Source organism: Pelophylax lessonae (genome assembly GCF_965119305.1).
Source record: "Pelophylax lessonae genome assembly, chromosome: 7".
NCBI lineage: Eukaryota > Metazoa > Chordata > Amphibia > Anura > Ranidae > Pelophylax > Pelophylax lessonae.
In genome coordinates, this window is record NC_138774.1 from 140,051,589 (window position 1) to 140,077,064 (window position 25,476).

Below are 25,476 nucleotides of genomic sequence, written 5' to 3' on the forward strand. Positions count from 1 at the left end.
TTACATATATCTGTTTCTGCTCATAGTACAAATGTAGGTGCATACAGTGTATAGCACCATCAATTTATGCACATCTTTACATACATATTGTACATTCATGTCAGTCTCGGCCCTCAATGAGCTTACAATTTAGGGCCCCTATCTAACATTTATACATACACATGCTAAAGCCAATTTAGACAGGAGCCAGTTAATTCTACCAGAATATCTTTGGAGTGTGGGAGGAAGCTGGCATACCTGGAGAAAACCCACACAGGCCTAGGTAGAACGTGCAAACTACAGACTGTGCCACAGTTGAAATTTGAATAGATGACCCTAGTGCTGCTAAGCTGTGGTGCTTACTACCTAGCCACTGTGCTGCTCGAATGATTGGAAACAATGACTATTTGTCCTAAAACCATATTAGTGGCATAAGACAGTTGAGTTTTATTGGATTATAAAAGGTTTAGTAACAGTAACAGAAATCATACATCTTACAAGAGACATATACCAGGTGAGTATATAGCTTAGATAACTACATATACAGGAGTAAATATATACTTCCCGATAAATAAATGCTAACTGGGTGGCATGGACCACCCCAAAAAATAACAGGTCCTGGTGAGGGTGCATCAGGTGAACAAAAACAAGGCCAGTAGCATGTCCTAATGTAATCAGTAACAGTGCCCAGCAGTCAATGGTATGGAAGTTGTCTTAGGCATAAGTAACAAAGTACAGGCGGTCCCCGGGTTACAAACATCCAACTTACAAACAACTCCTACTTACAAACGGAGGGAGACAATAGGAAGTGAGAGGAAATTGACCTCTAGTAAGGGAAATTCATTCCTGTAAGAGTTATCATGGGAAAAAGGTGTCTCCACTGAAGCTTTATCACCAATCCCTATTTCCTCAACAGCCAAAACTTTTCAAAATCCAATTGTTATAGGGACAGAAAGTGAGGTGAAATCTTCTGAACAGGGGCACAGACAGCAGAACAAACATTACAGGGGTGTAACCCTTCTCTATGCTATCCAAAAAACTTAAAGATTATTTTTTTTGGCTTGAACTACACTTAAAAATGTACCTGTTCTGACTTACAAATGAATTCAACTTAAGAACAAACCTACAGACCCTATCTTGTTTGTACCTGGGGACTGCCTGTAGGCACAAGTCAAAGGTTGGAGGGATAGGGACCCATCCAAATGCTAAGTGGCTCTGTCCACCCCTAGGGCGAAGAATAATAGGAGAAGAGAAGTTCCTATGAGAGGACAAATTGGCTAAGATTTTTATGTTAATCTGTCATTGCATCTTCAATTGATCTAAAAAAATCTGTTGTGCATGGGACGCTGAAATGTATTTGCTAGGAGAGAAAGAGGCATAGGAAGGAAGACAAATGTAGAATTAGGTTATGTAGGTTCACTGTCTTAACCACTTGATGACTGCCCACCGCAGATTTACTGAGGCAGGCAGCTGCTCTTGGGCAAACCAACGTCGTACTACGTCGCTCGCTCAGGAGACACTAGGGGGCAAGCACGCGCCACCGGCAGCACGCCCCCACTCTTCAGCTGGGGAGCCAGTGCGTGTGACAGGCGGCTCCGATGGTCGCCTGCCACTCGCGATCTCCCCCCACTGACAGAGAAGGATGGACGGCTGATGTAAACACAGCCGTCTGTCATTCTCCCTTAGATGATCACAGAGGCTATGTGATCCTTCTATATAGGATTGCATGCCTCTGTGATGATCTCACAAGCCACACCCCTCTACAGTTAGAATCACTCACCTAGGCTTACATTTAACCCCTTGATCACTAATAGTATTAACCCCTTCCCTGCCAATGGCATTATTACAGTAACAGTGCATACTTTTAGCACTGATTACTGTAGTAATGTCACTGGTACCCCCAAAAGTGTCAAAAATGTCAGTTAGGGGTCCGATCTGTCCGCCACAATGTCGCAGTCCCGCAAAAAATCGTAGATCGCCGCCATTACTAGTAAAAAAAACCCAATAAAAATGACATAAATCTTTCCCGTAGTTAGTGGACGCGATAACTTTTGTGCAAACCAATCAAAATATGCTTATTGTGATTTTTTTTTACCAGAAATATTTAGCAGAAAACAAATTGGCCTAAAATGTTAAAAAATTTTGATTTTTAATTTTTTTTGGGAATGTTATATAGCAGAATGTGAAAAATATATATTTTTTTTTTCAAAATTGTCGCTCTTTTTTTGTTTATAGCGCAAAAAATAAAAACCGCACAGGTGATCAAATACCACCAAAAGAAAGCTCTATTTGTGGGAAAAAAAGGACGTCAATTTAATTTGGGTACAGCCTCGCAATTGTCCGTTAGAGTAACGAAGTGCCAAAACGCAAAATAGGGCCTGGTCATTGAGAAGCCAAATCCTCCGGGCTAAAGTGGTTAAAGGGGACAGCATTAAGCTGATTTATTAATGGAGCAGAGCATCTGCACTCAATAATGTGTGTGTGTTAACTTTGAATATCCAATCATTTTACCATGGCTATTACCATTTCTCGTCAGTAATGTAAATTGGTAAATTGAATAACTCGTATCAAGCCACTTGTTTGAAAAGGGAAAGGAGTCTTTCAAAGTGTGTTCCTGGTTCAAATTTGTATACAATCTGTTCTTTGTATTCAAAGTAAGAGAAGTGTTCTTGGCAGAGGAACACTGGGAACTTTTGGCGTAGGAAGTAAACTTAACCAACTGGTCATTCCATGGTAGTGATAGTATCCTGTGGCTAAAAGTGAACTGAGGTGCCGAAGTTATTGATGTCCATAGTGAAAGGTGAAGTCTCCATTCACACTAGCACGACTACAGACTGCTACAGGAGCCGTTCTAATAGGAGCGACACAAGTCGCTCCGACTTAGAAAAAGGGTCCTGTACTACTTCGGGGCGACCTGGTGCAACTTGCATAGACATTCATTTTATGAAGTCCGTGCAAGTCGTGCCGAAGTCGCGCTGCACGCGACTTCACAGGTCGCCCCCTAAGTCGGAGCGACGTAGTGTGAACCGAGCCGAAGTCTTAAAGAACATGTTTTTTCATCACCCTGCTTTTCAAATATGTATGCAAGAAAGTGGTATTTTACAGAATGAGTTGGAAACTATGAAATACTTTATCAGCTGAATTAGATAGCCACTGCTCTAAGGAAATTAAATAGACTTACCAAAATAAAATACTAAATAAAATACCACCCACATCATAACAAATATCCTTATCAGCTTTGTTTACCAAAGGAGCACAGCACATATCGCAGTTTTTTATTCTTCAGACCTGGACTTCCTTTGCAGTCTTATTTAGCTGCAAGAATTCAAGGTTGTTGCTAACTGTCTGTTCTGACTGAGGTCTGAATAGAGAGGTACCTCCACTAAAATCCATAAGCCCAACAAATAATATTAGTTCTAAGCCATGGGGCAAATGCCCCCTCTCCCCGCCACCTAGCCCAGTCCTCCTTTGGTCCTTGGTGCCTTCTGTCATGTACATGCTCCTAGAAGTGGCTATTACTAAGACGTTGGCTTTATACCCTGAGCATACATCTGTTTTCTAAAGAAAAATATCCTTTTGTGTTTAATTGGACTTATATAGAAAGACTAAGCAGAACACCCAATCTTATAAGTAAAATGGGTAAATAAACTTGATTTAAGGTACATTTTAAATCTTACAGCATCTTGAATATATGGCAATTCAATCACAGTCTAAAGTGTTTCATTAATATTCTGACATCCATTTCTCATTTATGCATTATACACATGTCAGGTGTTGCTTTTATGGTGCCTTTGCTAATTGCTTCTTGTTCAATGTCCCTGAATAAGAAAACACTAGGCAATCTGACTAATTGGGATCACTGATAACTCTGAATAGCTGTGCAGCTGAAAAATTCAGTAGTCGTGTGTGATTACTCAGTACTAATGGGAACTAATATATCCTCTGCCATATGCTCCTATAGACATATAAAGTACTTCAGAATAAACAAACAGCATTAAATGCATAATAAATGCCAGCACAGACCTATGGCTGAATATCTCAAGTGCAGCATTATATCATAGCCAGAGGACAACTGGTCCCACACTGACCTGTCACAGTTAAGCTGAAAGTCTTTATCGAATGCTTATCTGCAATCTGTTCCAGCTTTATATGATCTCTTAATTGGCTGTTTAGTGTTCTATTATTACTATCAATTTTATTATTATTTATTATCATCATAGTCATTAGAGATGCAAACCTAAGAATTTGCTCCTACCATCATTTTGAAGAGCATGAACAGTTCAGGCTGTGATCTGCTTGGTTATCAGGAAGCCTAGCAGAGAAAGTTTATACAAGTGAATGCTAGAATTGTTGGTTTAAAGTGGATTTAAATGCTAACTGGATGACACTTTGTCAAAACACTGCTTATCATAAACATGTTTTTTGCTTTATTAAAATACTTTTATTATTTTTTCACACTATACACACTCATTCCAGAACTAGTTGCTTAAGGTTGGCTTCCCGATATTGACAACAGTAGACATTAGACCATGCCTATGCATTGTGTGGCAGAATACCTACTTCATGTTCCCATTGAGAGAACATGTAAAAGGGTGACAAGGTAAATGCACATTTGAGAGACAGTTGTCACCACATCACAGAGAGTACTTAAACACGGATATTCATGGCAGAATCCCCATTATAATCATTTTGCAGCATATGTTTACCTACTCTTTGTCAGCTTTCTTGTTCAACTTTGCTTTAGATTTACCAAAACCATGTGATATAGGGTCAAACCTAAACACTTTCAATTTGTATGTAATCAGACAGGCCCTTGCACTACATAGTTTAAGGTAAATCTAAAGGAAATTGAATAAGAAAATTGTATAGTGTATGGCCAGCTTAAGGCTTAATTTACACACCCAAACTGGCTGTGGTATGGTAAGCATTTAGCAAATAACTGTGCCTAGGTGTGTGCAGACAGCCATGCCTGCTGAGCTTGTATAAGGCAGTGGCCAGCTGGCAGCAGCCGCAGCTGTCCATTGTGTTCAGATGTTTTGGAGAGCTGTCCACTGATGTTCATGTAATCGCACAGCAAGTGACTACCTAGGGTTGCCACCTCATCCCTTTAAACGAGGACACCCATTAATTACACAGGTTCTGTAGCTGATTAAGGTGGTAAATAAACTCACTTAGTGTCTTATGTGCATTATATTAGCCTCATAACCTGTGTAATTAATATGTGTCCTGGATTAAAGGGATGAAGTGGCAACCCTATGACTACCTGCAGTTAGGGACAGATGATTTCCCCTGGACAGAGCTTACATCCAAGGATGATCATCTGTCCCTAACCACAGGTAATAGCCGGCTCTGAGATCACTTCCAAGCATCAGCAGACAGCTGTGCGCAATCACCTGGGCTCCCAGGCACAGTTTCTGCAATATTCTTATTCCTTTGTGAATCCTTTGGATAGAATAACCCTCCCTATTATTTCTCGTGGCTGCAATCATTGGGACAGAAAGTGATAGGAAATCCAAAATTTTACAGTTATCACAAGAACAGGAGATGAGGTTTATTCTTCAAAAAGTGATTCCTGTTTTGGTGAAAACTGAGAGAATTTACTTTTATTCCCTGTTAGGCTTCTGGAACAAGAAATCAAGGAAAATCATCTAACAGTACACAGAAATAAAAATTAAAACTGTTAGTGACTTTAAAGAGGAAGTTAACCCTCCTCTGCAACTTTTACCTATAGGTAAGCCTATGATAAGGATTACCTATAGGTACTGTAAATATCTCCTAAACATGTACCTTTTAGGAGATATTTACCTCACATGCAGCCAGTGACATCACTGGCGCACGCGCTCTGAAGGAACGGCCGCTGGTGCAGTTCCTTCAGAGCCCCGTGCTGTGACCGTCGGCTCCCGTGCGTGTGCGCTGGAGTGACGTCACCGCGGCTCCGGCCAATCAGATGGCCGGATGCCGCGATCCCGGAAGACGGGCGACTGAACATGTCGCCCGTCATACAGGTAAGTGGGCGGCACGGTGGGGGCTCGTTCTAAGGTAAGTATTTCATAATGAACTAGTATGCAATGTGCTAGTGCTCATTTTGCGTTTCTCTTTCAGGTTAAGAAAAAAAAAATGTTTGGGTTTACAACCTCTTTAACCCATCCTTACTTTATCCAGAAACAAAATAAGCAACTTTGAGCTGTACTTAAAATGGCAGATATAACATGGTGACTTTTTGTATTATGTTTATTGCGTGATCCTTGTATTACGGTTGATTTACTAAAACTGGAGACTGCAAAATATGGTGCAGCTCTGCATAAAAACCAATCAGCTTCCATGTTTTTGTCAAATCTTAATTGATCAAGCTGATGTTAGAACCCGATTGGCTACCATACACAGCCATACCAGATTTTGCACTCTCCAGTTTTAGTAAATCAATCCCTATGTTTTGTTAAAAATTAGAAAATTAAAAAACAATACAGAATCCATCAGACAGAACATACAGTAAGTTACGAAGCAATCCTTCATTTTTCTAAGAAAGCAATAACCTTAGGTTACACACAAACCAGATATAAATATGTTGTCTTCTTAACAGCTGAGGTTTCACGTACAGTAAGAAAGATATTTGTAGTCTCACACAGGCTTTTGAGCACTACATTAGGTACTACAATAACCTCATGTTCCACTAATAGGACAAAGAGAAATGGAATGGGGAGAAAAAAAAATAATAATATATATATATATATATATATATATATATATATATATATACAGTGCATCCGGAAAGTATTCACAGCAATTCACTTTTTCCACATTTTGTTATGTTACAGCCTTTTTCCAAAATTGATTCAATTGATTATTTTCCTAAAATATCTACAACCAATACCCCATCATGACAACCTGCAAGAAGTCTGTTTGAAATCTTTGCAAATGTATTAAAAATAAAAAAAGGAAAAAAAATCACATGTACATAAGTATTCCCAGCCTTTGATGACACTCAAAATTGAGTTTAGGTGCATTCTGTTACCACCGATCATCCTTGAGATGTCTCTACAACTTGATTGGAGTCCACCTGTGGTAAATTCATCTGATTGGACATGATTTGGAAAGGCACACACCTGTCTATATAAGTTCCCACAGTAAATAGTGCATGTCAGAGCACAAACCAAGCCATGAAGTCCAAGGAATTGTCTGTAGACCTCCGAGACAGGATTGTATCGATGTACAGATCTGGGGAAGGGTACAGAAACATTTCTGCAGCATCAAAGGTCCCAGTGAGCACAGTGGCCTTCAACATCTGTAAATGGAAGAAGTTTGGAACCCCCAGGACTCTTCCTAGTGCGGGTCGCCCGGCCAAACTGAGCGATCGGGGGAGAGGGGCTTTAGTCAGGGAGGTGACCAAGAACCCGATGGTCACTCTGACAGAACTCCAGCATCACTCTGTGGAGAGAGCAGAACCTTCCAGAAGAACAACCATCTCTGCAGCATTCCACCAATCAGGCCTGTATGGTAGAGCGGCCAGACGGAAGTAAAGAGCACATGACAGCCCACCAAAAGTTTGCCAAAAGGCACTTGAAGGACTCTCAGACCATAAGAAACAAAATTCAGAAACAAAGATTAAGCTCTTTGGCCTGAATGACTAGCATCATGTCTGGAAGAAACCAGGCACTGTTCATCACCTGGCCAATACTATTCCTACAGTGAAGCTTGGTGGTGGCAGCATCATGCTGTGGGGATGTTTTTCAGTGGGGGGGGGGACTGGGAGACTAGACAGGATCGAGGGAAAGATAAGATTAATGCAGCAATTTACAGAGATATCATTGAGGAAAACCTGCTACAGAGCGCTCTAGACCTCAGACTGGGGTGAAGGTTCATCTTGCAACAGGACAACAACCCTAAACACGCAGCCAAGATAACAAAGGAGTGGCTATGGGAAAATTCTGTGAATGTCTTTAAATGGCCCAGCCAGAGCCCAGACTTGAACCCGACTGAACACCTTTGGAGAGATCTAAAAATGGCTGTGCAGTGACAATCCCCATCCAATCTGATGGAGCTTGAGAGGTCCTGAGAAGTAGAATGGGCGAAACTGCCCAAAAATAGGTGTGCCAAGCTTGTAGCTTTATACTCAAAAAGACTTGAGGCTGTAATTGGTGGCAAAGGTTATGATGAATACTTATGTACATTTAATTTTTTTCATTTTTTTATTTTTAATATATTTGCAAAAATGTCAAACAAACTTCTTTCACATTGTTATTATGGGGTATTGTTTGTAGAATTTTGAGGAAAATAATTAGTTAAACCCATTTTAGAATAAGGCTGTAAGATAACAAAATGTGGAAAAAAGTGAAGAGCTGTGAATACCCCCCCCCCCTTTAAAATATTCACATTTTGTGGCTTTGCAGCCTGAAAAGAAGACAGACACAGTTTTTGTTTTATCCAGCTGTACTGTACTGTATATATTCAATGCAATGTATAACATCCAACCAAAATATAATACCAACATGTCCGAAAAAAACAGAATCAGTGAGTTGGAAAAAGCATCCCCCCCCCCCCCCCCGCTGTGTCAGTATTTTGTTGAACCACATTTTGCTTATATTACAGTTCAGTTCAGTTATATTCTGTCTGTTGGGATATGTCTCTGCTAACTTTGCACATCTAGACTTTGCAATATTTTCCCACTTTTCTTTGCAGAACTGCTCAATTTCAGGTAAAACAGGTAAATTTGATGATGACCATTTGTGGACTGCAGTCTTCAGGTCATTTTACAGATTTTCAATGGAGTTAAAGCTGGGCTCTGATTAGGCCATGCAAGGACATTCACCTTTTTCTCCTTCAACAATTGTGTGGTCATTTGTACTGTGTGCTTTGGATCATTGTCATGTTGGATGGTCAACCTTCTTCCCATTGACAACTTTCTGGCAGAGGGCAGCAGATTTTCCTCAAGAATTTGACAGTATTTTGCCCCATTCATTTTCCCTCTTTCCTGACAAGTGCTCCAGTCCCTTCTGAAGAGAAGCACCCCCATACCAGGATATTACCACCTCCATGCTTTACTGCAGAAATGGTGTTATTTGGATGGTGAGCTGTATTGGACTTCTGACAGACATATCGGTTGGTGTTGAGGCCAATTAATTCAATTTCAGTCTCATCTGACCATAGCACCTTTTTCCATGTGGCCTTAGAATCTTCTAGATGTGTTTTGGCAAAGCACATTTATGAATGCATGTGGCCTTTCTTGGGGAATGGCTTTTTTCTTGCAACCGTCCCATACAAGTCACATTTTGGAGAATTTGTGATATTGTTGTCACATGCACACAATTACCACTTTTTGTCATAAAAATCTCATATTTATTATTTGTGCCTGTCCACACTTTTATCCTGGAGATCTTTTGACAGTACCTTGTCACCCATAGTTGATTGTTTGCTTCATTTTCACTATCTAGGACTGAAATGTTCCAGGGAAGCTTTTTCATGCTCTTTTCATGCTGATCACAGTTGAAAGTCAAATGGCTTTTTGTGTCACTAAGAAGTTAATTAGCTACACCTGATTGGGTTTACAAGTCATTTTTAGGAGGGAGGTGATACTTTTTCAAACTCAGTGATTCTGTTTTTGAAGTTTTGTTAATTTTATTTCTGACATGTTGGTGTTATATCTTTCACTTGGATGTTAGTTATATTTGCTGCAAAGCAACAAAATGTGATTATTTTAAAGGGGGTGATTCTTTTCTATACCCACTGTATATATAGGAAGAGGAGGTGGAAAAGGACACAAGGATAGAGAAGGGGTGTATTTCATCCTCACCATGGCCTCACATTACTGGAATGAGATTTCCTAATTTAAACTCCTTTTTGTGGCAGCAGTTCTGTGAATGTTGGGGAAGCACAGAAATGTATTCGGGATCCCAGGCATTGAAGAATTTAGTATATGTATTATAAAGATTCATGGTCGGCTCCTCAATTCTTTTTTCAGAAACTGCATTTCATCTACCAGTTAATGTGTGGAAGGTGATGCAGTGGATTTCTGGTGTCTGAGGATAACTGATCTTGCAGCTATGAGAAAGAACCAAAGTAAGCCTTTCATGGAGGAGGCTATAAAGCCTGGGAGAACATAAAGGTACTTTACATGTGTGGTTGGAACACCGTCTTCAGCTTAATTATGTGCAAGCTCACGGCGACGGGGGTGCTTTAAATGTATTTTTTTCCCTATTTATTTTATTTAGTTTTTTATTTTTTAGCACTGTTTAAAAAATATATATATCTGATCACTTTAATTGCTGTCACAAGGAATGTAAGCATCCCTTGTGACAGTAATAGGCAGTGACAGGTACTCGTTATGGAGGGATCGGGGTCTAAAAGATTCCAGACCCCTCCACTGCACTTCAAAGTATTCAAAATGCCAAAATCGGCATTTTCGAATACTGACCATTTTTTCAAATTGGTGCCACTAGCGGCCAAGTAATGTTGTGACGTCGCTTCCGGGTTACTACATCGGAGACCCGATCAAAGCCGAATCCAGCTGTGTTCAGGATTTCAACCAGCTGATGGACGTCCCGGTGGGACCGGAGACTCGGGAATTGTGGAGGAAGGCGGCGGGAGGAGGAGGGCGCTCGCTGGAATAACGGCCGAGCAGCTGTTGAGCCGCATCGATTGTTATCTCCTGAAAGTCAACCGCTGGCTCTAAAACACAGTACCGGATTGATGCCTGCAGCTGCAGGCATCATTCTGGTATAACCACTTCTGCAAGCTGACATACAGGTATGTCGGTTTGTGAAAAGTGGTTAAAAAAATTAGTACAACCAAAACTGATATTTTGTTTTTGGATGTATTCATTGGGGTTAATTCAGCTACCATGTTTATATGTATCAGAGTATCTACTGGATACTCAGTTCTCAACTACATAGTTGTGGCTTGAACAAGAAGGTATCACAATCAGCTGTTTTTTTCTATTAGGCTCGGTTCACACTGGGGCGGCACGACTCCTTACTACTTCGGGGGCGACTTGTGCATTCCCATGCACCTCGACTTCGGAGTGACTTGCATGGACTTCACATAATAGAAGTCTATGCAAGTCGCTCCGAGGTTGCCCCGAAGTAGTACAGGACCCTTTTTCTAAGTCAGAGCGACTTTTGTCGCTCCTATTAGAACGGGTCCTGTAGCAGTCAATGGACCACGAGGGAGCACTGACAAGTCGCCTGACAAGTCGCGCTAGTGTGAATCAACTCTTAATGTTATATTGTTTTCTTTAACAAGTTAATTTTACCTATCAATGTTTAAACAACAGCACATTTTAGTTAGTGCCAGACAGCTATTACATAGCCTTTAATATTTTCAGGAAAATAGAGAATTTTATGTGGGAATATTGAAAATAATTGTTGCTAGCAGATCATATTAATATTATATTAGCAATATTTTAAATTACATTACATGCCACCATGCTGTAAAGATTTATAGTAGATTTAAGCTGGATACACACTATACAACTTTTGTTGTTAGATTTCCTTTAGATTTACCTTCAACTATGTAGTGCAGGGGCCTGCACGATTGCATACAAATTGAAAGTGTTTAGATTTGACCACATATTATATGGTTTTGGTGAATCTAAAGGAAAACATCTAAAGACAATTGTATAGTGTGTATAGCCCATAAGAATTACATTTATAATTTCACAACCTGCATTTGTTGAGGTAGTGGTCCAAAATCCTGGCCTAGAATGGTCCTGCGGAAATGCAGTGCGGGCATTGCAGGGCTAGGCAGTGCTATAAAAGTCCCAGATGAGCTGTGTACAAGCATGCACAAACAGCCCCAGAATCATGTCAGTTTGTTATTCATACAAGCATAGTTTGAAAACCATCTAAATTCCCACAATTCCCAGAAATCAGATTCAGTGCACAATGGCCCATAATGAGCAGCACCTGTGCTTACCTCAATTACAGATCTGCTCAGAACAACAGAACGAAGGGTGTCAAGATCCCCCCCAATAATAGACCACATTATGTCTTTTGTAATTGGATTCGGTGGCAAAAATAATGAGAGTCTGGCATTTTTTCAAAAGGAACAGCTACACTAGAAATTCTAGAACAGCCAACTGCTAACAGCCGGGGAGCCAAATTGCAGTCAAAACTCTTGGCAAGTGTTTTTTCTTAATAATTTCAGTAACTGAATATCTGTTAAGTTGATCTATTTACAATAGATATGGATGTCTGTAGTAAAGACCTCATTTGCTACTGTAAATAACAGACTCTGGGTTTACATTTCAACTTAACACACATTGATATTAAGTTATTATTAAAATATTGGCTTGCTGACTATCATGTAAACATTCAGTGAGTACATTTGTTTCATTCCTTTTTTATTGTTACTTAACAGTAATTTGGTGGCATAATTTTCAGAGATTTTGTTCTCAGGATTTTGTTTTTTGATTTTGAGATCATTGTACAGAATTTGGCAGAATGTGGAATTCATTTGTTTGGGTATAACAGGGGAGAGGGAGAGTTGAACTGGCTATACAAAGAGGTTTATCCGACTAAGTGGTTGTCTAAGAAATGTCATTTTACAGATTACTATGTCTCACTCACAAAATATTCACATACATAAGCCATAAATCTAGATTATAAGAATTTCCACAATCCCTTAATTATTCTCCTACCTTCTACTCTTTTCTAGCAATAGATTTTAATTTGCAGTTCTGTTTTATAGCGCATGTAGACACATTTTTATAGACAGACTAGAATAGGCTTGACATTCTGCACAGTTTTTGTTGTCTGCTGGGGAGATTTACTCCTCTATTTGTCCTGGTAACCATCATCGCCTAGACAGAAACTGAAGAGAAATCCAAGATTGGGAGTTGTCACCAGAGCACCAGGTGGACATTTCCTAAATGGGACAAATGTCCTGGTGACAACTGTCCAAGTGGGGATGTCCCTTACTTTAAAGATACAGTATTTCCTCTCATTTTCTGGTCTTTTTGACCCCAGATCTCACAATAAAGAGGACCTGTCATGTATACTTCTATTACATGGTATGTTTACATTCCTTGTAATAGGAATAAAAATTATCAAATTTTTTTTTTATATGGTGTAAAAATAAAAAATAATAAATAAAATAAATAGGGCAAAAATATAAAAAATTAAAGCGCCCTGTCCCCGTTCGCAGAAGCGAACGCAAATGGAAGTCCCGCCCACATAAAAAATGTAAACGGTGTTCAAACCACACATGTGAGGTATCGCCACGATCAATAGAGTGAGAGAAATAATTTGAGTCCTAGAACTCCTCTGTAACTCTAAGCTGGTAATCTGTAGAAATTTTTAAAATGTTGCCTATAGGATTTTTAAGTACCAAAGTTTGTCGCATGCGCAATTTTGAAGCATGACATGTTGGGTATCTATTTACTTGGCGTAACATTATCTTTCAAATTATGGAAAAAAAAATAGGGCTAACTTTACTGTTTTCTTAGGGTCTCTGCTAAAAAAAATATATAATGTTTGGGGGTTCTAAGTAGTTTTCTAGCAAAAAAACTGATTTTAGCTTGTAAACACCAAGTGTCAAAATAGGCCTGGTCATAAAGTGGTTAAAAACTACAGAGTGGAGTGTTATAGACTCTAGCTGCTGCAGAAAGTGGCCTTGGAAGGGACACAGTCTATAGCAGGTGTGAGGGATTAGCTCGGTGGTAGGCGTGGATGACCCCTTTTGGGGGTGCGTTTTCACAGAGAGATAGCCGAGCAGTGGTTGCAAACAACACTTTGATTTATTCATGCAATTTACTTCACACAATTGCAAGCCTCAAAACAGCCAAAATAAAATAAAACAAAATAAATCCTTGCCACTGTGGGCGGCTACCTTCTCACACACTGGAAACCTATCTAATGAAGTCTGTCCCCAACCTACTGTTGGGCAGACTTGGCTGGTCATACAGCAGACTCTCAATAGTCCATGTTTTATCTCTCCACCACAGCACATGTTAATTTAAGCTGTCCCTTTGTTTTTCTCTTTGCTTGGCAAACATTCCTTTATTTCTTCCACATAGAAATAGTTCATTTATTTACCTTGAGAAGTCTTCACAACTGGTTACCCTCCTTAGCGCACATCACTTCAGGGGGTCTTCTCCCATGCTCACCAGCTTGTCGGGAGGCACTCATCTGTCTGTCCTCCTCTCCCAGCCCACACGGCGACAGGAGGCAGCAGTCCTTCTCCCATGCCCACACGGCGTCGGGAGGCACACGTCTGTCTGTCCTCCTCTCCCAGCCCACACGGCGACAGGAGGCAGCAATTCATAGACTTCCTCTGGACAAATTATAGAGGCCTTCATTTCCTCATTCCGAACAGCTGAAGGCCTTTCAACTTCCTGCTGGCTAGCTCTGTAGCCAACACCCTATAGTAATTAGTGAACTTTCTAAATCAGGTGGAAATGTATCTCCTGCCTGTGACTACATTCCCAGATTTACCTGACTTCCTGTCACACAGGATATACAGAGTGTCACATAGTACAAATCCACAACTAAACTCAGAATACCAGGGGATCTGCAGACAACAGTGCAACATGGTACAGAGGTATAATATATGCTAGGGTTTATCATTCCATTCAGTTCTAGTGAAAAGAAAAGTGGAGTTCAGCTTTAAGGTGTATTCAAAGCCAAAAATAGTTTTTCTCATTTTGGATGAAGTAATTTAAAATCTAGAACCACTGCATCTTTTAAGTCATCTGTGTCCCATTGGAGGGATTTCCCTTTGCTTCCTGTAGACACAAGGACAAGTTGTCACCAAGATAAGCCTCTCAGTTGAAAGATTTCCCTTCTATTTCTGTTCTGACAGCAGCTCAAAATGTTGATTTTGTTTACCAGAACAAATAGGGTAACAGCAATAAAAAAAACTGTCCGGAGTTCTAGCCCCCTCACAACTCTATCCAAAACAAAACAAAAATGTTTGGGCTTTGGATAAATTTTAATTCCTTTAAGTGTATCCTCCTAAATTGGAATTCTCTGCTCCGCCACTGTGATTTTCTTTTAATGGCACTGCAGTTTTTGCTTTAGGGTAGATAGTGATTGTGCAATCATGATGTTAATGGAATTAGTTAGATTAGACATTTCTCAGAATGTGCTTATTATAGTTAATAAAATTATTTGATTGCTTGCTCAGTTTCATGTTAGACTTGGGACTGATGGTGAGGTTGCTGATGCAGATTTAGGAATGGCTATGGTATTGGAATGATAAGATTCCTTTTTTTTTTCTTTTTTTGGATTTGAAGTGGTCCATCCAATGTGAGGTGTGAATTAGGAGATCAAGGGGAATGCATGTATAGCTGTGAAGAAAGGGTGAACTTGTGACAGATACAGATGTCAATATCTTTGTTGAAGATCAGTTGAAGAATAAGAATTGACTAATTTGCAAGCAGCCTTAATACCTTTGAAATCTAAGTCGGCAATGTTAGTGGACTATATTTAGAGATAACCAAAGCTTTCCCTATAGATGTTGGGGGAAAACGGCTGTTTAAATCTGAGTTTTTCCTTAATATTGCATGGAGAGGCCTGGGTTTTTTTGTAAGTAACCACTAATACTTTTTTGCCAACCTATGCATATAGTGTATATAATTTTTTGCTGGTTTGTCTCTTTTTAATAGTTCAGTATCAAATCTTGCAGTCAGTGGTAAAGTGAGGGAATTTCCTATTTATTTAAATTTCTCTGTACAAGATAGGTACACATGTGGTATCGCCATACTCGTGAGGAGTAGCAGAATGTATTTTGGGGTGTCATTCTAAGTATGCCTATTTGTGTAAAAAAATATATTTTTATTTTCTTTCCTGCATTTTCCAAAAACTTGTAATGAAAAATGACATATTTTAAAGATGGTCTGTGTCTATAGATGCAGACAGCATGGTTCAGGATTGAGCCTGCAGGTGTGCCACCAAAGAAAGCTGTTTCCTACGGTGGCACACCAAGAAGAGGAGGAGCCAGGAACACCAGCAGGGGACCCGAGAAGAGGAGGACCAGGGCCACTCTGTGCAAAACCATTGCACAGAGCAGGTAAGTATAACATGTTTGTTAATTTAAAAAATGGGTTACTAACACCATGATGTTATAAACATAGAACTAAAACAAATCAACAGAAAAAAGAAGCTAATTGGAGAAAGGTGCTTATTAATGGTTATTTTCGGATTAGATGGGAATACATTAAATTACATTTTTTTTTTACTTGTAAAGTTTATTTTACTGATGTCATATGCAGATCAAAGGTCACACCTCTGACAAACAATACATTGATACAATAAATGTATTTAATGACACTTTCAGAATATCTTCAGGTGTCACTTTATACAAGAGCATTTTAAAAGCTGCTCCTGGTGTTTAATACAAAGTAATTACTGGTTATCATTTTGACAGCAGTAATTGCATGTAACAGTGAAGGGGGCAATGGCCAGGGGGAGGGGTTAGGAGGTCTGTGTGTGACTTTGTTGACTTTTTTTAGGACTTATCTTTTACATCTTACAAAATCCTCAAGTGGTTCAATTATGTTTTTCTTAAAAAAAAAAAAACATATTATGCATCCCCAATAAATGTGTTAGTAGATTTAGTTATAGACATAGCTTTGGTATTTATATGTAAATTTAACTGAACCAAACTATGTAATAAAATATGTACAAGGTGTCTTTAAAAAGTTTCCACACCTTTTTTATCATTATTGAGTTAAAAAAACTTTTTGAGTATCCTTCATTTGTTAGATACTTTGCACTTTGCTTATTTGATATACTCTATTCTTTATTATTTGTATGCAGTGCAGTCTTTCAGGTGTCTGCAATATAAAATTATCTTAAAGTCTCACCTGGTATTTAGAATTACACATATAATTAGAACCTCTGAGCTAACTGTCTTCATAATTGCAGCATTTCAACTGACTGAGAAAAAAAATGAATAGTAAATGTTGAAACACAAGGTAACTAGTTCAATTGGGATTAAGCGCCAAATACATTAATCCTCAAACATCTTTAGGGTAGAATTAAAAGCACAAAAATCAATATGATTGTTGTAGCTCTGATAAGTGGTTAGTTCCAATTACTTCAAATGCCAGTTTATATTAGGAAACACACATTATAACTATTTGTAAATGTGCACAGCGCATGTTGTCACTACAAGTGTAAAGAGTTTGAAAGCTTATGAAGCTTGCAAAGAGAACACCCATGTGCATGCCTGTAATATTTAGTGCTTCGCCTAGTGTATATTTGCTTATCAGGGGTGTAGTGGGCAAAAAAAGGCTAAATTAGAAAACAAAATAACATGCAATACGTCCCTGCAATACATGCACCTTACCCTATGTTTTATCCCTTTAAAGACCTTGCAAGTACAGAAAAAATACTTTTTGATTTGCCTGAAATGCATTATTCTCTGTTTTTTTTTTTTACTAAACTACCCAACTTCACCCACTCTTAAGATCTCTAAAACATAGACAAGATTTCTGAAGGCTAGACAATTTAGGGTGATAAAAGAAGTTTTAAAAGGACACAGGACAGCTCTGAGTTTCTTACACAACCAACAAGTTTATTGTGCACTTATCACACAGATATACTGTAACCAAATGCTTTCAATGGTATATTCAATAGACCAAAAGGGAGCAAATAGGAGAAGTTCATTATTAGGGTTTACATATAGTTTAACAATCTAACAGCAATTAATGAACTTGTAGAATGTGCTCTGTTTGGGGTGCCTAGATTTTCCTGGATCAACTGGACAACTGGATCGTAAAATAAGAGTTGGATCTATTTTCAAATAGGGACATACATACAGTATCTCACAAAAGTGAGTACACCCCTCACATTTTTGAAAATATTTTATTATATATTTTCATGTGACAACTCTGAAGAAATTACACTTTTCTACAATGTAACATAGTGAGTGTACAGCTTGTATAACAGTGTAAATTTGGTGTCCCCTAAAATAACTCAACACACAGCCATTCATTTCTAAACCGCTGGCAACAAAAGTGAGTATACCGCTAAGTGAAAATGTTAGCGTTTGGCCAAATTAGCCATTTTCCCTGAGCACTGTCATGTGACTCGTTAGTGTTACAAGGTCTCAAGTGTGAATGGGGAGCAGGTGTGTTAAATTTGGTGTTATTGCTCTCACTCTCTCATACTGGTCACTGGAAGTTCAACATGGCATCTCATGGCAAATAACTTTCTGTGGATCTGAAAAAAGAATGGTTGCTCTATATAAAGATGGCCTAGGCTAAAATAAGACTGCCAAGACCCTGAAACTGAGCTGCAGCATTGTGCCCAAGACCATACAGTGGTTTAACAGGACAGGTTCTACTCAGAACAGGGCTCGCCATGGTCGACCAAAAGAGTTGAGTGCACATGCGTCATATCCAGAGCTTGTCTTTGGGAAATAGATGTATGAGTGCTGCCAGCATTGCTGCAGAGGTTGAAGGGGTGGGGGTCAGCCTGTCAGTGCTCAGACCATACACCACACACTGCATCAAATTGGTCTGCATGGCTGTCGTCCCAGAAGGAAAGCCTCTTCTAAAAATGATGCACAAGAATGCCCACAAACAGTTTGCTGAAGACAAGCAGACTAAGGACATGGATAACTGGAACCATGTCCTGTGGTCTGATGAGACCAAGATAAACGTATTTCGTTCAGATGGTGTCAAGCGAGTGTGGCGGCAACCAGGTGAGGAGTACAAAGATAAGTGTGTCATGCCTACAGTCAAGCATGGTGGTGGGAGTGTCATGGTCTGGGGCTGTATGAGTGCTTCCGGCACTGGGGAGCTACAGTTTATTGAGGGAACCATGAATGCCAACATGTACTGTGACATACTGAAGTAGAGCATGATTCCCTCCCTTCAGAAACTGCTTTGCTAAAGAAGCTGAGGGTAAAGGTGATGGACTGGCCAAGCATGTCTCTAGACCAAAACCCTATTGAGCATTTGTGGGGCATCCTCAAGTGGAAGTCTGAGGAGCGCAAGGTCTCTAACATACACCAGCTCTGTGATTTCATCGTGGAGGAGTGGAAGAGGACTCCAGTGGCAACCTGTGAAGCTCTTGTGAACTCCATGCCCAAGAGGGTTAAGGCGGTACTGTAAAATTATGGTGGCCACACAAAATATTGACACTTTGGGCCTAATTTGCACAATTTCACTTAGGGGTGTACTCACTTTTGTTGCCAGTGGTTTAGACATTAATGGCTGTGTGTTAAGTTATTTTGAGGGGACAGAAAATTTACAATGTTATACAAGATGTAAACTCACTACTTTACATTGTAGCAAAGTGTCATTTCTTCAGTGTTGTCACATGAAAAGATATAATAAAATATTTACAAAAATGTGAGGGGTGTACTTGTGAGATAATGTGTATTTCTAGTTTCAAAAATTAAAGTACGATAGGGGATAAAGTGACAGAAAGATGGAGGAAGTTAAAAAACGAAAAAGGGTGTCCTCTCTAGACTAGAGCTAGCCACAAATGATTACTTTTTTTTACTTAGCGAGCAGGCTGAATGAAAAAAAATTAATGGATTCCTCCATCCGCACAAATGCGGTGCATGGAGAAATTTCCCCTCCGGGACATTATATTCTGACAGCAGGACTCTCTGTTGTTAGAATACCCTCATCAGTGGCTGCAACTGCTGATCTTCAACGGGTTTCCAACATTACTGTTTGACAGAAGTTAATCTAAGGATTGACTTCTGTTGAACAGGGATGGCCAGACTGGAATTTTGAAATTCAGCCAGTCCCTGCTGAGCTGGACATATTTTGATCTATGGCAAGTTTACCACACACTCATTCTGACTGAATCCTCTTCTGCAATCTTGGGACACACCCTTAGTTGGGTCCCAGTGAAACACATCCATGATCCATTGTAAAGTTATCACAAAAGTTTATTCCTGTTCCAGACTCATAATTGAGTTTTCTAGCAGATGATTACACATGATGACCATCATTATCCTGCCCCTTGAAAACATGCTGCAATACTAAACAGGTTTGGGTAGTAAATGAGTCCTACTGGTAAATGTACTGACAAATTAATTGTTTTTTTCCCCCACTAAGAGTTTACTACGGCTTTAATACAGATTATTTGCAATTTGCTCTGCCAGGTAGCACATTTTAGTTATCATAGCTGCATATGTACATTTTTTTTATGAATTCTAACAAAGGTATTCATTTTATTCCAATTTGTCTTAATTTTCTTGCTGCCCGGACTGCATTTCCTTTTGTTTCTGTGTCCTATATCAGTCCTTTAGTAAACAGAGAAAGATGAATGGTTACTTCAAGTATGATAAAGTATCCAAAAACCACTATATTTGACTGTCTCACATATATGATATAAATATAGGATCCATGTTTTCAGGAAGTTCCACTTTTTTCTTTCCATAAAACATTCTCTAAAAAGTATTGGATGTTTTTTAAGGGTTTCCAGGGGGAAAAAAAAGGAAAGAAGAATATTAATGTTTTGGTTGGTTATCATTGGATTCTGCTGCTCTCCAAAGAAGCCCATTTTTATCCAGTGTGTTCCTAATTATGTAGTCATGAACACTGACCTAAAGCCTGAAACAATTTTTTTTTTTTTGGCTTCCCTATGACTTTCTGGATACATGACATTACATTTACACTTATATTTTTTGTTGTTTTGCAAGACTAAAGTTATTATGGTCTCTTTTTAACTATGACCTCTTCCAGCGTATTCACAGGTTTGCATTCTAAATGGTATATTCATGACTGTAACAACTTGAAGTAATGCTAGATTTAATAACCGGATGCAACAGATTATTATTATGTCTTGTAAAACATAATCTTGACAAATATGATTTTCAGTGAAATACATCATATGCAGGCTTTATATGGTTTTCTCCAGTGTGTTTATCAGAGAGGGCTGTCTCTTCCTATAATCTTTTGATGCTGCTAAAATGACACTTCTGACAATGTTCCAGACAATTTATAGCAAGTTGTAGCGATTAAAATTTAAGAAAGTGTTAGCAGCTGTTTCTTTCATTCAAATATTGAAATATGGGAGATTTACATGTAAGCAGTGCAGCCATAAAATATTTAATGTAAAGTGTTGGTGAGGCTTTTTGTACATCAAATATTAGGAGGCTCTTTATATATCAGTCACAGAGTACATGGCATGAGTATCATACACTTTGGTGTTTATTCCCTATTTCTGTCAATTGATTTAAATTCAGTTCTACATTCCAATAAACCTGAATATTTTATATGGCCTGCAGAGTTTTGTTTAGTTGCTTTAAGAGAGTTCTTCTTTCTTTACTGATTTAAAATGTGGTGTACAGACTAAATAGATAAGGTACATTTTTACGAAGACAGCTTAACACATTTAAAAACAACTAAATATGATGAGATTATGTGCTAATAAAAAAAAGGCTTGTACAAAAGTCAGATGGCTGTGTGGAGCCATTGACTGATAATAGAAGGGCTTTTATGGAGGGGATAATCTATTGACCAAGTATACAGAATTATCCTAACACAGTCTGCCAAATCTTACTAAAACCCATTGCAAAGAAGGCCATCTTTAGGCTTAGTCATCCCCCCACCACCATCACATAACTGCACTTGAGCTTTCTGTTTGGATGCTCAGGCACAAGCACTAGCTTGAGGAAGGTAGGATAGCTGGAAGATCTGATTTGCAGGGCTGCTTTGAGAGTACTCTGTTGGGGGGGATTAGGTGAGAAATGAAAGGTATGCAAAGAAAGGCACATTGTAGTAATTTCCGAATACACAGACCTTACATTGTGGTTACTTTTTCCATTACAGATTTACTTTAATGCTAACCTAAGTTGCTTTTTAGGTATTCTAAGGCTGCTAATGTCTGGAATCAATCTACAATGTGATTTAAAAATTACTCTGGCACATGTCAGAAATACGGCATCTCATCCTTTCCGGGCCCCCTAACCCCCATCAAACATAGCCCAGACTTTTCACCTGGCCTTTCAGACATTTTCCTTGCTGGCATCTGGCCTCATGCTTACATCATAACAGAGCACTTTTTCGATAACGGCACTTTTAGGACCCACTCCTCCCTAGTTTACCACATGCCAACCAAATCTTTCCCTTTTTGGTCCTACTTAGAAATCAGACACTTTTTGAACAACCCTACTCTTACACCTACTCCTTTGTGGTCAATACAACACACACCCTTTGAAACCCTATGCACATGCAACCAGCCACAAAGGCATCTGAACTCGGAAATTTTTTATGATACTGTTATTTAAAGAATCACCCATTCATATCAAGAACAATGGCAAAAAGATCTAGATGTTTCCGTCTCAACAGAAGGCTGTAAACGTATATTCCTTCATATACACAAAGGCTCGGTTAATGTCTCAGCACAAGAAAGGGGTTTCAAACTCTTGTCACATTGGTATAGAACCCCCTCTCGACTTCATAAGATATCACCCACCATTCCACCTACATGTTGGAGGTGTAACAATGACATAGGCTCCCTCCTACACATTTGGTGGTCGTGCCCTTCACTCCAAATATACTGGAAAGAAGTACATCGTATCATTACACGGATAACGATGTATACCTTAGATTTTTCTCCAGCCCGATTTCTGCTTCACCACACCTCCCACTCTAGAATAGCTTGCCACCGATCATTGGCTATGCACCTAGTCAATGCGGTCAAAATGTGTATCCTGGTATCATGGCACTCCACCACTCCTCCAACAATCTCGGACTGGTTTAGTTGGATAGGAAGAGTAGCCGAAATGGAGGAACTTGTTCCTCAGGCAAGTGAGACACCCACTAAATTTACAAAGACCTGGGCATGCTGGTTCCATTTTAGGGTATAGGCAGACTACACAAAACCCATGAATTTCCCATAACTTCATCCATACTGAGACCTAGGAGAGGGGGATGGATAATCTCCTCCCCTCCCTTACTTTCTATAACCAGTAACGCCCTCCTTCCCCCTCCTCCTTTTTTCTTCTCCTCCCCTCCTCTCCACACTCCTTCATTTCCTGCTCCTTTTTCCCACCTACCTCCCCCTTTTTTTTCTTTCTTCTAACTTCTCTTTCTGCTGCCATTCTACCAGACGAACTTACGGTACGAAACTCAGATACTCTACTTTAGCCAAGCCAGGTTACTGACAAGTGACCTTGGCTTTCAACTTCCACCAATCCAGTTACAGCTCTCCTCACCACTGTCAACTTCTGAACACCATACACAGTCAGACAGCATCACAACATAAATCTTTACATAACCCTCCCTTCACCGTGACCTTAGGTCAAAGGGGTATTCGCTCTGATGCAGTTAAAACACACATATATATATATATATGCACATTATCACTGCTATTGCACGCTAAGTCACTCACCTGCCCATAGGATATAAGTTTGCTACACAGGTATATGACCTATTTGCTTCACTGTGTCCATGAGACAGATTATGAGAAATTACCAAATTCTATATTGTTATATGAATGTGCCTTACTGTTCTTTTGCACTTTTAGCAATGGGTTCCGTTTCCCATTGAGTTGAAAGGAAATTTCCATTGCCTGACTCTCTGTTTATAACTTACAGATTGATTGTGATATTGTTCTGTTATTCTTTGAAACCAAATAAAATATTTTTGGAATAAAAATTACTCTGGCAAAACCATATCTGGGCCCATACACATGTATCTTGAGTTGGAATTTTAAATATAAAGTGTTGTGCTAATTACAGTGCAAAAGAAACATTAAGTAAAAGTGAAAGTGATTCTGCATTGCTTTCGTTGCGATTTTTACATACAGTAGTTACATAGTAGGTAAGTTTGAATAAAGACAATAGTCCATCCAGTTCAACCTGTGTAGGTGTATGTGTGTCAGTGTTGATAATTATTTCCCATATCCCTTTATGTTGTGTTCTTTAAGATTTTGTTCCATGTGGGGGAGATACACATTCAATATTTGGTTTTGCATTAACCACAAAGACCTGTTAGCTTTCATGTATTAATATAAAGTTTGTTTGCTCCCCCAGCGGCCTTCCCCTGCCAGCGGTTCATAATTCAAACTTGGTGAACTCCAGTGGAGCCTCTGGAAGTTCCAGTGAGTCGGAGACAAGCTCTGAATCAGATTCTGACAGCGAGACCAGTTCTAGTGACAGTGAATGTAATGAAGAAAATCGTAATGTAACCCCAGAGGTAAATACAACAGTGGGACAACAGTGGGACAGTTTATAGTTATGTGAATCTTGTGTATGTCTCATCTATGCTTTAAAAAAAAACAATTTTACACTATGCATATTTTATAATGAATATCTTTATCATAGCTTTCAGCACTCAATGTCATCTTTCTCAGATTTACAAATACATTCCAGCTGACATGACCTTAGAATTAATGGTCCATGTCTATTGTGTTACTTCCTATTTTCTGTAAGTTTGTACCATACAAATAGTGATTATAATACTTCACAGTACAGTCACTGATGTGGATTTTACAGAGAGCTACTCTGCAGTTATTATTATAGTGCTATAAAGGGAACATAATGAGTGGATAACATATTAACAATACAGTCATTTGCAAACGGTTTGGCACCCCTGGTCAAATTACATGTTTTGTTGGCTTTCAAAGTAAAAAGAAGGTAATGCCGCCTTTCCAGGGAATAAACTTTACATAACACATTGCTGCTCATTTTAATGCACAATGGCTATTTGTTTTCTAAGCTTAACAAACAGAAAATATTAAAAAAAAAGTGGCATATGCAAAAGTTAATTCATTATTGACTCCTGTTTAATCCACCCCCCCCCCCCACCCACACACACACACACACACACACACACACACACACACACACCTTTGCAGTCACAACCTCCAAACATTTCTTGTAGCCAGCTAAACTTCTTTCTACTTTTATTTAAGGCATTTTCCTGCCTACAGGTCTTCAATACCTTATGGTAATGAATTTTGTAATTTGACAGTAAGTTTATATTACAATTTTCAGAGATACTGTATGGTTATGTTTTTCTTGCAGAGGTTGTGGTGAAGTGGACCTATACTCAAATGTTAACATAAAGCGAAGTCTGAAGGTTTGCCTAGATGCATAAAGAGTAATAGAAGAGCTCAAATACCTACCCAAACTTCTTCCATTGCTGATCACATCTCATAAGCCTAGGCAGTATGTCACATGGTATCTGTTAAAGGGGAGGATCAGAGTTCAGATTGGCTGATATTAACCTTTTACAGAGATCATATGACCAAGGACAAAGAAGGGATCCTAGAGCAGTGATTGTCTCAAGGTAAGCAATTCAGGCGTTCTATTACTCTTTATGTGTCCATGCCAGGTTTACTTTAAGTGGAGTGAAGTTTACTTTAAGTGAATGTTTGTATTTACTGAAGGAAAATTTCTCATAGGTTTAATCTGTGCATCAAACATATATAGCTCAGACTAGTCTATCTGTGTATTCAAACCCTAAATGTTAAATCTTACATTTTCTCTGTTTTTGGTAATTATAAAATACTGATGCAATTGCTGCAGCTAGAGTTAAAGGGACATGTTTTTTTCCCCCATTAAAGGCTTGTTCACACCACAACATGT

The 25,476-nt window shown here is 39.1% G+C and overlaps 1 protein-coding gene across 1 annotated transcript in view; it reads left to right on the forward strand.

Annotated features, from left to right (window-relative positions):
• The window catches only part of AFF2 (ALF transcription elongation factor 2), a 775,685-nt gene that overhangs the window by 648,283 nt on the left and 101,926 nt on the right, over nt 1-25,476 (forward strand). The window contains exon 10 of the mRNA XM_082263635.1: nt 23,920-24,082. Within this exon, the coding sequence (XP_082119761.1) occupies nt 23,920-24,082 (163 nt within the window). The remainder of the gene's footprint in view (nt 1-23,919; nt 24,083-25,476) is intronic.